This window comes from Monodon monoceros, unplaced genomic scaffold (genome assembly GCF_005190385.1).
Source record: "Monodon monoceros isolate NGI ecotype Baffin Bay Population unplaced genomic scaffold, NGI_Narwhal_1 Super_Scaffold_21, whole genome shotgun sequence".
Classification (NCBI taxonomy): domain Eukaryota; kingdom Metazoa; phylum Chordata; class Mammalia; order Artiodactyla; family Monodontidae; genus Monodon; species Monodon monoceros.
In genome coordinates, this window is record NW_021703778.1 from 88,371,451 (window position 1) to 88,386,672 (window position 15,222).

Consider the following 15,222-nt stretch of genomic DNA (forward strand, 5'->3'; position numbering starts at 1 on the left):
TAATCATCCCCTTTGATCTCAGAAACCAGCACAGATGCTAGACAGGCTGTATTGTAAGTGGCACCTAGATTTATTCCATGAGCAAATGTGTACGTGGTTGTCCTTGCTGTCTAAACTGTAGCTGTATATAGAACAAAACAGGACACATGAAATGAGGAATCCATGTAGCATACTGGTATCTTCTTGCCCAGCTCATATATCGAGGGCATAGTGCTCTGAGTTGCAATGTAGCGACAACATGTTAGACGTCACTGGCAGAGTTAAATTTTTTCCATTTAATATTTACCACATGACCACCGTGCATGTGGCAGAGCATTAGGAGTCCCAGGGGTTATAAGGAATGACATTTAACCAGTGGGAAGACTATCATCTCTAAATTGCATTAAAAAATGAGAAGGGGGGGGGACTTCCCTAGTGGCACAGTGGTTAAGAATCCGCCTGCAGGGCCTCCCTGGTGGCACAGTGGTTGAGAGTCCGCCTGCTGATGCAGGGGACACGGATTCGTGCCCCGGTCTGGGAAGGTCCCGCGTGCCGCGGAGCGGCTGGGCCCGTGAGCCATGGCCGCTGAGCCTGCGCGTCCGGAGCCTGTGCTCCACAACGGGAGAGGCCACAACAGTGAGAGGCCCACGTACCGCAAAAAGAAAAAAAAGAGAATCCACCTGCCAATGCAGGGGACACGGATTCGAGTCCTGGTCCAGGATGATCCCACATGCTGCGGACCAACTAAGCCCGTGTGCCACAACTACTGAGCCTGCGCTCTAGAGCCCGAGAGCCACAGCTACTGAGCCCACATGCTGCAACTACTGAAGCCCATGCACGTAGAGCCCGTGCTCCACAAGAGAAGCCCCTGCAATGAGAACCCCGTGCATTGCAACCAAGAGTAGCCCCCGCTCACCACAACTAGGGAAAGCCCGCGCGCAGCAAGGAAGACCCAACTCAGCCAAAAATAAATATCTCATTTTAGAAAATGAGACAGGCAAGGTCTTTTCACAATCTTTAAATGCCCCACTAGAAGAATCACTCATAAATCCTTAAATGTCCTAGAATAAAAATACGAGTGCAAATAATTACTGTGAGGTAATAAACACAGAGATGAATGTCACTTGTATGTGCCAGAAGGAGATACAATCTAAGAATTATCCTAGAGCCAAAATGAGAGTGAGAGCTACATTCACCTGCTCATGAATTCTTACAACCTATCAGATCTATGTATCATTTTATAGTTGAGGAAACAAGCTCAGCAAGGGTGAGTTGGTGATCAAAAATTTGATCAACTTTTAAAGTAAAATTGCTTTCTCTCCAGGTTAGAAAATGGAATCCAAGGTGTAAGTGTTGTGGTTCAGAAAATATTAAATCAAAATCTTTCATAAATTCTATATAAGACATAACCTTCGATAACTTCTATTGTAGTTACCATGTTCCCACCTCAGTACCTAAATTCTAACTCACAGTGGCTTATGAACTGGATTGGTGACTTAAAACTACATACAGTGGCTCCTAGGCAGGTACTGGCCTTTCAGCTGTTCATAAGCTACCCTAGAGACACATGCCATGGAGTACAGTACACTTTGCTGAGACTCTAAGTGTACCTTGAATGCTGTTGAGAACTAGTCATATGAATGAGCCTGATCTGCCACATAGCATCTGCATCTGAACATAAGGTACTCTTCTACACTGATCCTTCACATAGGTTCATTAAGGGTTATACTCCAACATGTAAATTTCCCACAATAAAATACAATATGATATACATTGCACTTGATCCAAAATGATAAAACTGCAACTTGGAAAAAAAAAAAACACGACATCTTTATTGAAATAAGTTAATCCAGTGGGTAGGTCTGAGAAAACACAAATCAGTTGGTTAGGGCAATAAGAGCCTCTACCACATTGCCCATGTGTTCCCTCAAGCTCCGTTCTGCTGCTGCTCGCGAGATCTCCATCTCTGTCATCTGCAGGAAAAGGATCAATGATTTTACCCAAGTCTCCTCCCGGGCATTAATGTGCAAGCAAAACATGAGGACTCTACTTGTTTCAGGAAACAACCCAAATTAGACAAAGAAACCGCCCCCACCCATACACCAGTTAGACATTACTACTCACTATCAGCTCCAGATCTTCCTTCTTGATAGTGACTTTTGCCAGTTCCTTCTCCCTGCAAATATTCATGTACTTAGTCCTCATTCTTTACCTCCATCATAAACTCCCAGAAGGGATTTTTTCCAGCTGTGCCTTACAAATAAATGACTCTTGATAAACACTGTTGACTGAAAATACAAAACGACTCCCACCCTCTCACCTAACATCCCATCCCATCCCCTGGAATATTTACAGCAGGCAGCAGGTGTTGCCAGGAGGCCTTTCCTTCCACCAACAAGAGTAAAGTTGTAAATCTTAGATCTGCAGAAATGGGTGATAGAGTTGAAGAACAGTACAAGGTACAAAGGTCTAACGATGGCTTTTTTTGTCTGGGGGAATGAGAGGGGCCCGTAGGTAAAACGACTTACCGCTCCTGTTTGGCTTTCTGCTCCCGGGACCGTCTATCCCCAATCACGGACATGGCCTACGGGAAAGAAAGATCTAGTTACTGCTCTGCTTACCGACAATTCCTAATAATCTAAAATACCAGTAACAAGCGGGTGAGGTGTATTCACGATGACAAGCGTACCAGGAACCGGGACCTACGTTTAATTCAACTCTGTGCACCTGAGACCCATTTTAAACCCAATCTCCATCAAGTTCCTTTTCGCAAGCGGCGGGCTCCAGTGACGGTTGTTTCCTTCTTGCCTCCTCCCACCATGGAGATGGAGACCCGTCCTGGAGCTGGGCTTCCAGTTTCAGCCTCCCAAGCCCCTCCTGCTCTCATCCCTCCCAGACAGGCTCCCGGCCAACCTCACCGTCTCCAGATTGGAACTCTGGATCTCCTTCTCTTCAGCATAGTCGGTGACTCGCTCCAAGTCCGCCGCCCCACTGTCATGTTTCCGTGGCTTCTCTGGAGGCCGCTCCGGGCCGCTGGTCTCAGTCTCCAACTCTAGCTCCACGTCCCCCTCTGTCGCCATGTCGATCCCACCACGCCGCGCCAGAGACCCGGCCCCGCCTCGCCTCAGGAAGACTTCCGGTAACTGCCTCGCAACTTCCGCCGGGAGAGGAGGAGGCGGGACCGGCCCTGGGCCACACCTTCTTTGGTGCTCTGGTTCTAGAACTTCAGCGAGGAAACCAGTACGCCTCTCAGATTTCCTTTCGGGCTTCTAGTGTTGCTTTCTGCCAGGCCGTGTCCCAGACCTAACCCGTCACCACTCCAGGCCTTCCCATCCTTCCCTTCTCTTCACCTAGGTCCAGCCCACACACCCCAAGGAATTCTGTTCAAGATGGATGACGTCTAATCCTAAACCAATTAAGAATGCTAATCTACAAGCCAGATATGCAAACTACTCCCTAATCTGGGGAGAACAGACTGAGTGGCCCAAGGACCCCGGGGAGAAAGTAGTTTCACAGGGACATTTGCATTTGCCACATCCTGAAGGTCGGTGTTCTTTTCCTGATGTCCCTCCCCATTCTGCCTGAAACTGGGTGACCAGCCCCGGCACAGCAGGAGTCCAATGGGCTGAGGACAAAAGAAAGCTACTACTTTCTCATCTTCCTTCCATCTGGTGGACCTGGGCCTAATCCCTGGGATAAGGATGGTGGGTGCAAAGGCGGTAACAAGCTCCAGCACCTCCCTCCGCCTGGCACAGCAACGCAGTGGAGTCAGCAGTGTCACAGTGAGTCTTCCCTTCTATCAGGTGAGAGGGTACTGGAGCAAGCGCTATCTGAAAAAATGGAAGGGAATGGTGGCTGAAGCTGGGGAGGAAAACCCATGGGAGCTGATAAAGATGATAGGCCTTCCTTTCACTTGTGAGGCCCTTCTGCTTCTTTGCCTCCAAGACTACTGATCATTAAACCTCTCCTCCCATGTACCCGGTACCGGATATTTAGATCCTGGGAAAGATTAGAGGCCAGATGTGACTTAGGCTTTTAGAAAGTTCTGCTCAAGCCTGCAGTTAAGCTCTTATGATGAAAGCTCTACTTGATGTCAGTGGAAGGCAATCCTAAATAGCTTGGAACCAGACAGTCTGAGAATTCCTGAGTGAAAGGAGAGAAGAGAAGGGAGGGGGAAATTTTGGAATTCAGCCTCTTGGGTTAACCTCACATGTACATTAATGTAAGCCTTTCCTCAGCAAATCTCCACCTTGCTGCCCTGCATCTGCTCTCCCCTCAGGTGCTCTGCTGTGGGCCTGCTCCCTGTACCTGCTGCTGCCATTCTAGGTGACCCCCTATCACGGAGTCTCCTTGTAGCCGCCTGTTCTACATCCTCCTCCATGTGGGGACCTCAGCAGTCTGCTGCCTCCTGCTGTCAAGGATGGTAGTGCAAAGAGTCTGGGGCAAGGCACATGGGGTAAGTGGGAGGAGGTTGGGGTGCAGCAGGACAGGATAAAAGGAGAAACCCTGAGATAAACAAGAGATTCAGGTTGGGGGAAGGGGACAAATGAGTGGACATACCCATAAGAAGGTACTTCTCTATGCATGATGACTTGCCCAGCCATTTCTCACATGTACCTTCCCTCCAGATCCAGATGCCCTCAGGGCTGTGTGCCCATCTGTTTGGCCACTCTCACTGCCCAGTGCTCAGCGGCTCTGGGGCTGTATACCGAGTATGTACAGGAACTGCCACCTTTCGCCTGCTGCAGGCTGTGCTGTTGGTCGACCTCCACTCCCCCACCAGCCTGAGAGCACAGCTGCATAAGAGGTGTGTGTGTATTCTTTGGGTGGGGAGGGGATGAGGAGGGAAGTAGACATAAGCTGAGTAAAGGAAATTCCAAGATGAAGTAATAGCACTGTAAAAAGACGGAAAACAGGTTTAAGTCCCTGCTTCCACTATACTTGCTGTGTGACAAGAAGCCACACACTTATCCTCTTTGACATTCTAGTTTCTGAAATGGAGATAACAGTGGGGTTACTATATGCAAATTTTTTGTCAACTCTAAAACATTGTCCGGATGTTATTTAGGTATCTGAAAGTCAGAATTTGGAATGGGCTGTGATGGGCCCATCTCCAGCCCCTCTCACATGGGACTGGTTCCTCCCTTCCTATACTTAGTTGTCTCTTCTCTCCCTTCCTATAGTTCTGGCTTTCTCCTTTGCCTTCCTCCACTGGCACTGTTCACTCTCCTTTGCCTTTTCTTCTGAGTCTGGTTTTCTCTCTCCCTCTTAACCAGCTTCTGGCTCCTCATGCTGCTGTTCCTGCTAGGTCTCTGTGCTGTTGCCTTCTGCATGCCTGATGAGCATCTCTTCCCAGGTACCTTCCATCTCATCCTGATCAGCGGAAGTAAGCTAAAATATTTTCTAAGAAAAAAAGAGGGTAGGAAGAGGACCAGGAGTAATGATATGATCAGCTACATTTCCCCACTGGTGCCTCACTTGCAGCCTGGCATTACATTGGCATCTGTAGAGGCTTCACATTCATCCTGCTGCAGTTGGTGCTTTTTACAGCCTTTGCCCGTTCCTGGAACAAGAACTGGTAAGGAGGACATAACCCTAAAGGCTTCCTGGGAAGTCTGACATTACTAGACCCAGTTGGGTGGGGCAAAGGACATGACAGGTTGATGGTCCCAGAGCTTACCACTAAGCAGTATCGAAAAACTCAGGAATGTGAAATGACTGTGGGCCAGGTGGGATGGGTAAGTCTCACCAGTCTTTTGGAAGAGGGGAAATAGTTGATAATGGGTAAAAAGAAGAGTTGGAGTGCCAAGCCATTGCCCACCTCCCACCCCTAGGCAAACAGGTGCAGCCCGACTGCCGCTGGTTCCTAGCTGTGCTGCTGACCACCCTAGGATTCTACAGCATGGCAGGTGTAGCAGCTGTGCTCCTGTTCCACTACTACACACACCCAGATGGCTGCCTGCTCAACAAGATGCTGCTTAGTCTGCATGTTTGTTGCTGTGGTCTCCTCTCCCTCTCCATCGCTCCCTGCATGCGCCTCAGTGGATACATGCCTTGCAACATTCCAGATTTTGGGGACCTTTGGTATAGCAATTTCATTAGCCTCCCTACCTCAGTCAATTCTCTGCTTCCCCCAAAGGGTGGGGGGACAGAAGTACAAGTGAGGGTAGAAGTAAAGGAAATTACTACGCTGTAGGCTAAAGCAAGGATTCCCATTCTCCCCAGAGCAGCTCCACTCTGGCCTTCTACAAGCCTCTGTCAACAGCTGCTATATCATGTACCTGACATTCTCTGCACTATCCAGCCGTCCTCCAGAGTGGTAAGGACAGGACATGGATTTCCCCACGCTAAAACCTTTTTTGCTCCTGCCAAATACCTATTTGTTCTTACCACCTTTCTCTTCTGTTACCCCTTCTCAGTAACCCTTCAAGGACAGAATCACTCTGTGCCTGCCTGGCCTGAGTAAAATGGAACCCCAAACACCAGATACTTCTCTGGCAGTGTTGAGTGCTGGCATCATGTATGCTTGTGTGCTTTTTGCTTGGTGCATAAAGGTGTCAAGGGAAAGGCGTGAGAGAAGGGAGGATGCTCAGGACAGGGAACGATGGTCAGGAGACTGTCTGGGACCACGGTTTATTTAAACTTTAGAGCAAGATAAAAGGAAAGCTCCCCATGAACAAAAACAACTTCTAAGAATAGCACTTGTCAGATGATCTGTATGAGATGAAGGAGGTAGGGGAAATGACTTGAGAATTTTTAAAATGTATAAAGACTTCAAGGCCCTCACATGAAAAGATTTCTAAATCTTTGGTGGAAAAGGGCTCCAGGAGCACAGTACCCTCCTGAGAGTTACTAATATGGATCAACCAGCTAGCAGTAAATGCCCTCAGGCAATCCTGCTATCTGACTGGACCAGCTTGAGAACCATCTCTTCCTTCTCAGCAATAAGGCTTCCTACCTTGCTGAGGTATTTGGGCCCTTGTGGACTGTCAAGGTTTACAGCTGTGAGGTCCAGGTGAGGATGGAGAGCACAATATCCCCAATACCCCTCCCCCCTCACACATAGTCACAGACACACACACATCCTATCAACCTCTACCCAGAATGCTCAGATTCTAGCTGCTATTACCTTTTATTGAGTACCCACAATGTGCTAGGCACTGTGCTAGATACTTTACATACAAAATCTCATTTAATTTAATCCTCACAACAACCCTGTGAGGTAGGTATTTGCTCCATTTTACAAATGGAGAAATTGAGGCACAGAAGGTTAAACATCTTACCAAAGTTCCCATAGCCAGTTATATACGGAAGCTAGAATTTGAACCCAGGTGTGCCTCCACTTTTTACACCACACCAATCTTTTCAAAGAAGAGGAGTTTCCTATACTGTTACCCAGACATTCTTTCTAAAGTCATTCCAAAACATGCTGCCTTTTGTTTTACAAAAGCCCTCACTCTGTTTCTGCTGCCCTGAAACAGTGCAGCCAGAGGAAGGTGAGTGTCAAGTGAGGATCCATAAGTGTAGATTTCTGCAGAGTGCCAAAGAGCCCTCAAGTGCCTTCACAAAAGATGGGGGAGGAGGGAAGAGGTGTTTCAGCAGCACTGCTGCCAGCAGTCCTTTCCTCTCTCCAGGGCAAACAGGTGGGGCTGCCAGGCCAGCTAACCAAGAGACCGCTCCAGCTCCTCCAGTGCAAGCCCAGCAGCTTTCCTATAGCTATTCTGCCTTCCACTTCGTCTTCTTCCTTGCATCACTCTATGTCATGGTTACCCTCACCAACTGGTTCAGGTAGGATGGAGGCGGGCCTGGGACACTCTTCTGAAAACCTAGTTGTTTTAGGGAAAGAGCAATTCAAGGCCAGTCCCGAGTTCTCAGGACACACACATGGGTCTACCATATACCATACTCTTCGGTGGGGTGGTAGGACAGATCTAAAAGTCATGGCCCTCCCGATTCTCTAACCAGACACTTTAGTTCCACAGCTATGAGGGAGCAGAACTGGAAAAGACTTTCACCACGGGTAGCTGGACTACCTTCTGGGTCAAGGTTGCCTCATGCTAGGCCCGTGTACTCCTCTATCTGGGGCTGCTACTGGCACCATTCTGTTGGTCCCCAACCCAGGACCCCCAGCCTCCTCTTATCTTCAGGTGACACTGTCATGGCGTCAGTATTGCCAGATAACAAATATCCAGTCTAGGTACTTTTAACAAACTGGGGTTCCCTTCAAATTGTACCCCTAGTCTTGACTCACAGGAGCTGTCCAGCCCAACAAATACCTCAAGGACATAATGGGTAGTTACCTCCCTTTAGGCTAAAGTCAGTATATGTCTGACTTGAAAAAAGTGGCCATACACACCCTAACGCCCTGGGCAAAGTATCTGACACGCTGGAGCTACCGTTACGTCTTCACCCCAGCTCAAGAGCCTGACTCCCAAGTCAGCAGCTCAGGAACCAGCAGACAGTGCGGCACCAGCTCCTTCCTGGCTCTCATGGTGGAGATGGGGGCAGGGAAAGACCAACAGGGACTGAAGACTTACTTGGCTCTGCCCTTGGAGATAAAAAGGAAAATAAGGAATTCAGCCCTGGGTACAGGGATTTAAGAAGCCCAGAACCCTAGAACAAACCAGGACACAGGAAGAAAGGAGCACAGAGACTACCCTAGGTTTTAATCCTGATGTTGAGGTCAAAGGAAATGGGATGACAAAAACCACCCTCACATGAGGAATGACAGAACATAAGAGAATGTGAACACTTGAGAGAAGCTAACCATGGGAAGTCAGTGAGCAGCAGGATCTGGGCCAACTTCCAAGCAGACAAACAAACTGAGGAAGAATGCGGAAGAGGGGCATAAATTTAGGTCTTGCAGCCTTCCTTCTTAGGACCTCAACTCCATCCGTAGGATGATGTTCAGAGTCTGAGTGGGGGACAAAAAAAATCACAGAAAAGAAGTCCCTAAGGCTCTTAGAGGATTTCTCTACCACATACCCAGAATACCTGTTTGTTGCAGTACAAAAAAGAATTTTTTCCTGTGATGTTTCACTTAGTCTACATATCCACATCCTTTTAGAGTCTGAAGTTCTCTCCCCTCTTGGTGGGAAAGGGCAGCCATTCCTCCATCCCCATCCCCCCAAATCCCCAGTCAAACCAGGCGCTCAAGGAATTACAAAGCTACTTTTAATACTTTGGGGTGAGCCCCACAGGAATAAAAAACACTGGGAAGGGGTAACCCCCTCACCCCCAGGAGTGGCCCAGGAGGAGAGAGGCTACCTGAGGGGAAGGAAGCACAAAAGGGACTCGCTGCAGACTCAGGGCAAAGGGAATGCCATCGGTGCTGGGACCTGTGAGCACTACAGGAGAAAACGCGAGCGTGGTAGGACTGGCTCCAGGCACACAGGCGAAGGGCAAGAGGATTGGACACGAAGCCACAAAGCTACTTGGGTTCCTCCTTCTTCTCGTTTGCCTTTTTCTGCTTCTGCTGCATGATCTCCGAGTCCCTGGGGGTAGAGATGATGGGGCACTGGGAGGTACCAGAGGGCAAAAGGGACAAGATGCAGGGGGATGAAGGGCACAAAGGATAAGATGGAAGTGGATGGGACAAAATTCAGCATGTGGCTGCTGTATTCCCACCCTAGGAGAACAAGAGGAAGAGAGCTGAGGCTCAAAAGGCAATCAGTCTCTATCTGCCTATTGCCCGAGGGGTCAGAAGTCTGGCCACACAGGCCCAAGGCTATTCTGTGCTGAGTACCACACCCAGCAACACCAGTGAGAAGGCTGGGAGAAGGGAGGACAAATGAACAGCAAGGAGGGCCAAAAGTACTGGGCTGTCATAACCACCACTGCATTTGAAATGTGAAGCTCCCTGCCCTTGCCCTTAAGGTCAGACCCGGGGGCACTCAGAAATCAGACCGAGGGCAGCACCCGCCCCAGTCCCTTCCTATAAGGCTGTGACCTAACAATTTAAAGGGTGAGAGGAATAAAACCCTAGAGGAAACAATGCACTCTGCCCCTCACGACTAGTCCAGATGTAAGCTCTGAGCTAACTCTTTCCAGGTACAACCCTTGGTCTAAACCCAGGTCTCACCCCACCCCTCCCCTCCCCTCCCCTCCCCTCCCTGGGGCTACCTCTGCTTGCGGGCGGCAGCAGAAAGCCCGTCATCTCGGCGCTTTCCCTTAACCGAGTCGCTCTGCTTTTTCATATTCTTCTGGCGGGCGAGCTCGCGCTGGTTACCGCCTAGAGAAAGAAGATAAAAGGTGAGACGAGAGGGCCTTTCTGGCCACACACCGGCGACCCTCTCCCCTCACCGGACACTCGTACGGTCCAACACTTCATTCCCGGGGCGCCGACACCGGCCTTTTTCGGGGCCTAGGCTGCAGATTGGGCGGAGGGGGTAGCTGCCATTGGGCAGGTCAAAGTGGGGAGTGGACGGAGGACGGTCCTGAGGAGCCTGCTAGAAGCGTGCTTCGAATTTCGGGGCAGCATGGGGGCCCAGACAGGGGGTGGCGGTATGTGTAGACGGTCTGGGTCTCTGTGGGGGATGGGCAGGGATCTGGAATGGGGGGATCTGGGTTTATCACAGGGGCGCAGGGCTTCTCCCCACACCGCAGAGCGTCGGGGAGGGCCTTTGCCTGACGAGGTGGGGAGGTTCTCAAGAAGTGTCTCGGTGGGCAAAGGGTCGACTTCCGGGCTCCAAGTGTGAGGGTCGCTAAACAGCGCTCCTAGAGAAAGGTCTCGTTGGGGAAGCCAAAACGAGGTCAATGCCGAGGTTCGGCAGTCATGTTTAGGATGGAAAAGGAGAAAAGGGCAAGAGGAGGGGGTCTCAGTGCTCACGGGTCATGGCGACGGCAGCAGCTCCGGCCTGCCTCCGCTGCGTCCCCTCGTTCAGTACGACGTTGCAGGCCCCGCCCCTTTCTCGAAGCGTAACGAAGTTGTCTTTTCCTCCCCGCCCCTTCGCGCCCGGGAGCCGATTCCCATTGGACAGGAAGAAACACGTGGAGGCCGCGAGCCACGCTGGAGCTCGGGCGGATAACGGGCGGAGGTTCGCAGGCCGAGCGCGCTGCGTGGGGCGGGGCTTTCCGAACAAGTCGTTAGGTCGGGAGGGGAGAAAGTAGGCCAGATCACGTGGGCAGAGGGGGGGGGGGGGAGGGGTGCGGGTGCCTAGGTGGTGCTCCCGCGGGCTTGGGCACGTGACCTGGCAGAGTGCCTTCATAAGGGGATGGTTTGGGACACTGACAGACTCACTCAGAGGGAACGTAGGGGGAACAGAGGGCTGGGGGTTCGTGGGGGCTGAAATGGTCCGGCCGGTGCTGTTACCAAGACTCTTGGACTAAACTTGCCCCTGTTATCTAGGATCCCCCCCAACCAACCACCTGTTTAGACACTTGAGTTTGCATACTATGTAAAATCGTGTACAAACGCAACTTCAGAAACCCCTTTCTAACCACATTGTTCCCCCATCCCAAACTCCTCCAGTATAGAAATTCGCATCCACATCCCATATGTCCTAAAACTTTGGTCCTGTTCATATCCCCATGGAAGCTTCAAATATGTAGCTTGGAAGTATTGGAGGACCCAAAAATCACGGACTATGGAGTTGGATCAGGGACTAAGAGATTGGAAAATCCACATACTATGTCCATTTCTCCCTCCAGCATTTCCCCACTGTACTGTACTATCTCCACCATCTCCACCAACCACACCTGGCTTGTAATTCGCAATTGAATAGGGCGGGAAGCTTAGATTTCCCACTAAAATCGCTCTCATTCCCAGTTTCACTAATCTGTGTACAAGACTCCCCACCAGTCCCGAGGAATTCACGGGATAAAGGAGAAATGCTTAGGAAATCTCACAGGAAAGGACTGGTTGTAAATTTTAACATCTGATTCTCTCCAGCTAGTGCCCACAGCAGAACCAAGCTGAGGCTGGCACTTCAGACTGGCTTCTTTCTCAACATAGAGCTGAGGGAAGACAATAAACCTCATTCAGTACCATCCTCACAATTTTTGCCATACCCAGGTATCACTTGAACTACTACTATTTATTACTTTAAAAATTTTTACCACGGTTGTGTTTTTTTTTTTTTTTTTTTTTTTGGCTGTGCTGTGTGGCTTGTGGGGATCTCAGTTCCCCCACCAGGGATTGAACCTGGGCCTCTGCAGTGAAAACACCAAATCCTAACCACTGAACCACCAGGGAACTCCCTGTATCAGTTTCAAATGAAGGATATAACCCAAACTTCATATTCCTTTAGTAAATTTAAAATCAGTATCACCTGCCCACAAACAGAAAGTAACTATAAAAAGAAATACAATGAAAAGGAAATATATTATTAAATTCTACCAAAATAACATCAATGTCAAAGCTACTGAACCTGGGGCCTGCCCTCTCTTACTCAGAGAAAGAAATTAACAAGTGTTATAGAGGTAATAAGGCATAAGTCTCCCAAACTGAAGCTTTTTCTTGACATCATCAGAATATTGAAAAGCATTTAATTTTCATACTTTCAGTGTTACTTACTGCTATGTCTCTATACTACTAAAATTACTTCTTATATCACCAGTAGCATATATCCCACCCTTTGGTACATACCAAATGTAATAGATCAACATTGGTGGCACACATAACAATGTGCAAATTCTGACTCTGCTACTTACTGGATTTGATTTTGGACAATCATTTTTTCCATGCTTCAATTCCTTTATATGAAAAATGGGAATAATATCTACCCCTTAGTGTTGTGGAAAAGATTAATATAGATAACTTAATATAAAGGACTTGGCCCATAATAGTCACTTGGTTAATAATGTCCTCTCCATCTCCCTTTGGCAAGTCCTAAAACCTCTTCATTCTCCAAATTCCTCTAACTCCTGAGTAGTAGCCAGTCTCTGAAATGGCCTCTAATGATCCCTCCCTTCTGGTATTCACATCCTTGTGTAATCCTCTCCCACACTAAATCAGGGTTGGTCTATGTGACCAATAGAATATGGCAGAAGTGATGGTATATCACTTCTGATGCTAAAAGACATTGCATCTTCTGCTTTCCTTTCTCTCTTGGATCACTGGCTCAGGGAGAGCCAGCTGCCATGTCAGGAGGAGAGGCCCATGTGGTGAAGAACTGTGTCCACTGGCCAACAGCCAGAGGGCAGAGAAAATACCTCCACTTTAACTTAGCACGAGGTTGAGAGTTAGGGACCCAAGGCTCTGAGAGAAGGAGGTGAGGCAGGATTTAGGGACCCCACATATAAAGTGAGAAGATGAGGAAACTGGACTTCAAGGGTGGGGACAGCATCTGCAGACCTATAGCAACAGACTGACCACAGTTCACAAAAAGAATTTGGACTATCTGGCTTCCTAGCCCCCAGGTTCCAATGGGTCCCCATGCATATAGAGAGACTACAGAGCCAGCCCCACGGAGAAAACTGAGCTAGCCAGGGATGAGTGAAATAGTGCAGGATGAGGAAGCAAGTTCTCTTTTGGCACCTGCTACCTCTTTATCAACTCCAGCTGCTCAGGTGGGTGAGAGAGTGGAACAACCCTGTAACCAGTCTCCTCTTATTAACTCACCCCACTCTACCCCCATGCTCAAGAGTCTATTTCCAATCCTAACAGAACCTAGGCTGGTTGCCACACCTCCCTCCAGTCTAACTTTTCCAGTAATTGCCAAAGAAATCACTCATTCTTTCAACAAATATTCATTGTGTTATGCACCAACAATGTACCAACTACTGCATTAATCATTAGGTATACAGTGATGAACAAAACATATATACCTCCATACTCACGGAACATATAGTGTAGAGAAGAAGAAACAGCTCTCTCTATATATATAATACATATATAGGTATTCCTCTGTGTGTGTGTGTATATATATATATATATGCAAATCAATTGTGATAATTGCTTTGAAAGAAATGAACAGATTTTACACAAGGATGATATTCAAAAGAGTTAACAGGGCACACAGCATAAGCACCTATCCATCAAAATAGATGTCAGTTTAACCTGAATAAAGACTATCTGTGAACAATTTTTCTACCTCTCCTGGTAAATCGTACAACTGCTGATTCTGTGAAGGGAGTATATCTGTAGACCCTAACTTTGATTAGAGAAGTGAAGCAAGTGATAACTGGGCTGAGGCAAAAGGAGGAGGATTTAGCCAGGGCAAGGGGTGGGGGGAGGCGGGAGAGAACATTTTAAGAGAGGAAACAGCATGTGTGAAGGCCCTAAGGCCCTGCTCCCTCAGGCCATCCCATCAAGAGCCACAAGGTTAGTGGATAGGTAAGTAGTAGGTGAGTCACTAATGCCTAGTGAGCATGCTTTGAAACTAGGTCAGGGAGAAGGTAGGGTAGTGATATGATCTGAGTCACTCCTGCTAATACCACTACTCAGTAACATTAAGTGAGTACTTATTAAGTTTACTTTTCTTATTTGGGCCTTACAATGACCTTTTGAGGTGTCATTATTCCCTTTCTACATATTTAGAAACTTTGGCACAGGCAGGTTAAATAACTTTCCCAAGGAAGCACAGGTAATAAAGGGTGGGGCTGAGAGTTTAACCCAGTCACTGCTCTTCAGCAGCAAGATGTAAATTTTGAAGAGATCACTCCGTGGAAGGAAAGTGGATTAGAACAGGTAAATGGAAATGGGGAGACCAGTCAGGAGGCTATCACAGACATCCAGGATTCTAGGCCTAATTGGGTAACAGATAATTGAAATGCAGTTCAGACCAACCGGGGCAAAAAGGGGAATTTGTTGGCTTACATAACCAAACTGGTCATGGGTTGGGGTGTGAATGACTAAAACCAATGACGGGGGGATGTCTCCCCATCTCTTTGCTTTATTTTCTCAGATCCAGATCCCTTGACATGATAGGAAATGGCCACCAATGGTCCCTGCCCTCACATATCACAGTGTGACCAAGAGAGGGGGTCTGAGTCTCTTCCTTTAAATTCAGTTTTTAAAACCCCAGGACAGGACTCTGATGGTTTAGGTGCCTACCTTTGTGGTGAGGAGGTGGTGTGGGGCAGGATATAATGAGAGTAGCCCCCACCAGAACCATATGGTTAGTATGGGGAAGGAACAGTTTTATCAAGGAAAGGGAGTTTGTTCCCCAGAAAAGGAGGATGCTAGACAGATCAAACAAAAGATGTCCATTACATCAGGGAACAGAAGATAGCCACTTGGACCAAAATGGTGGCAGCAGAAATGGCAAAAGTGTGCAGCTTCAAAATATATTTTGGGTATTC

General features: G+C 48.3%; 3 protein-coding genes across 4 annotated transcripts; 1 reads left to right on the forward strand and 2 right to left on the reverse strand.

The window, feature by feature from the left end:
- Positions 1-1,772: 1,772 nt before the first annotated feature.
- HYPK (huntingtin interacting protein K) lies at positions 1,773-3,270 on the reverse strand. The gene is made up of 4 exons (XM_029238816.1): positions 2,898-3,270; positions 2,508-2,563; positions 2,104-2,155; positions 1,773-1,952 (listed from the first exon to the last, which is right to left on the reverse strand). The coding sequence occupies exons 1-4, from the start codon at positions 3,057-3,059 to the stop codon at positions 1,857-1,859; spliced, it is 366 nt and encodes a 121-aa protein (XP_029094649.1). The 5' UTR covers positions 3,060-3,270; the 3' UTR covers positions 1,773-1,856.
- Positions 3,271-3,654: 384 nt separating this feature from the next.
- On the forward strand, positions 3,655-9,014 carry SERINC4 (serine incorporator 4). Its single transcript, XM_029238820.1, is given in 15 exon segments — positions 3,655-3,782; positions 4,259-4,435; positions 4,608-4,786; positions 5,256-5,335; positions 5,464-5,557; positions 5,814-5,828; positions 5,830-6,020; positions 6,205-6,298; positions 6,416-6,523; positions 6,922-6,994; positions 7,246-7,248; positions 7,430-7,475; positions 7,614-7,767; positions 7,962-8,145; positions 8,147-9,014. Coding segments are annotated over 15 exon segments (1,530 nt in total). The 5' UTR covers positions 3,655-3,680; the 3' UTR covers positions 8,177-9,014.
- Positions 9,015-9,135: 121 nt separating this feature from the next.
- Positions 9,136-10,924, reverse strand: SERF2 (small EDRK-rich factor 2). 2 transcript variants are annotated; one of them, XM_029238817.1, is made up of 3 exons: positions 10,808-10,924; positions 10,102-10,210; positions 9,136-9,473 (listed from the first exon to the last, which is right to left on the reverse strand). In XM_029238817.1, exons 1-3 carry the CDS (start codon positions 10,812-10,814, stop codon positions 9,410-9,412), a joined length of 180 nt encoding a protein of 59 aa, XP_029094650.1. In that variant the 5' UTR covers positions 10,815-10,924; the 3' UTR covers positions 9,136-9,409. The 2 variants fall into 2 exon arrangements, with proteins under 2 accessions (XP_029094650.1, XP_029094652.1); XM_029238819.1 differs by having other exon boundaries at positions 9,137-9,496; positions 10,808-10,910.
- Positions 10,925-15,222: the final 4,298 nt, after the last annotated feature.

Bases quoted from the DNA above. Each gene is read 5' to 3' on its own strand.
- HYPK (XM_029238816.1), bottom strand. From the start codon at position 3,059: ATGGCGACAGAGGGGGACGTGGAGCTAGAGTTGGAGACTGAGACCAGC. The intron at 2,564-2,897 runs GTGAGGTTGGCC...TCTTTCCCGTAG, and splicing joins AGAGTTCCAATCTGGAGACG to GCCATGTCCGTGATTGGGGA. The intron at 2,156-2,507 runs GTAAGTCGTTTT...GAATATTTGCAG, and splicing joins CAGAAAGCCAAACAGGAGCG to GGAGAAGGAACTGGCAAAAG.
- SERF2 (XM_029238819.1), bottom strand. The intron at 9,497-10,101 runs GTAGCCCCAGGG...GGTACCTCCCAG, and splicing joins GCTGCCGCCCGCAAGCAGAG to TGCCCCATCATCTCTACCCC.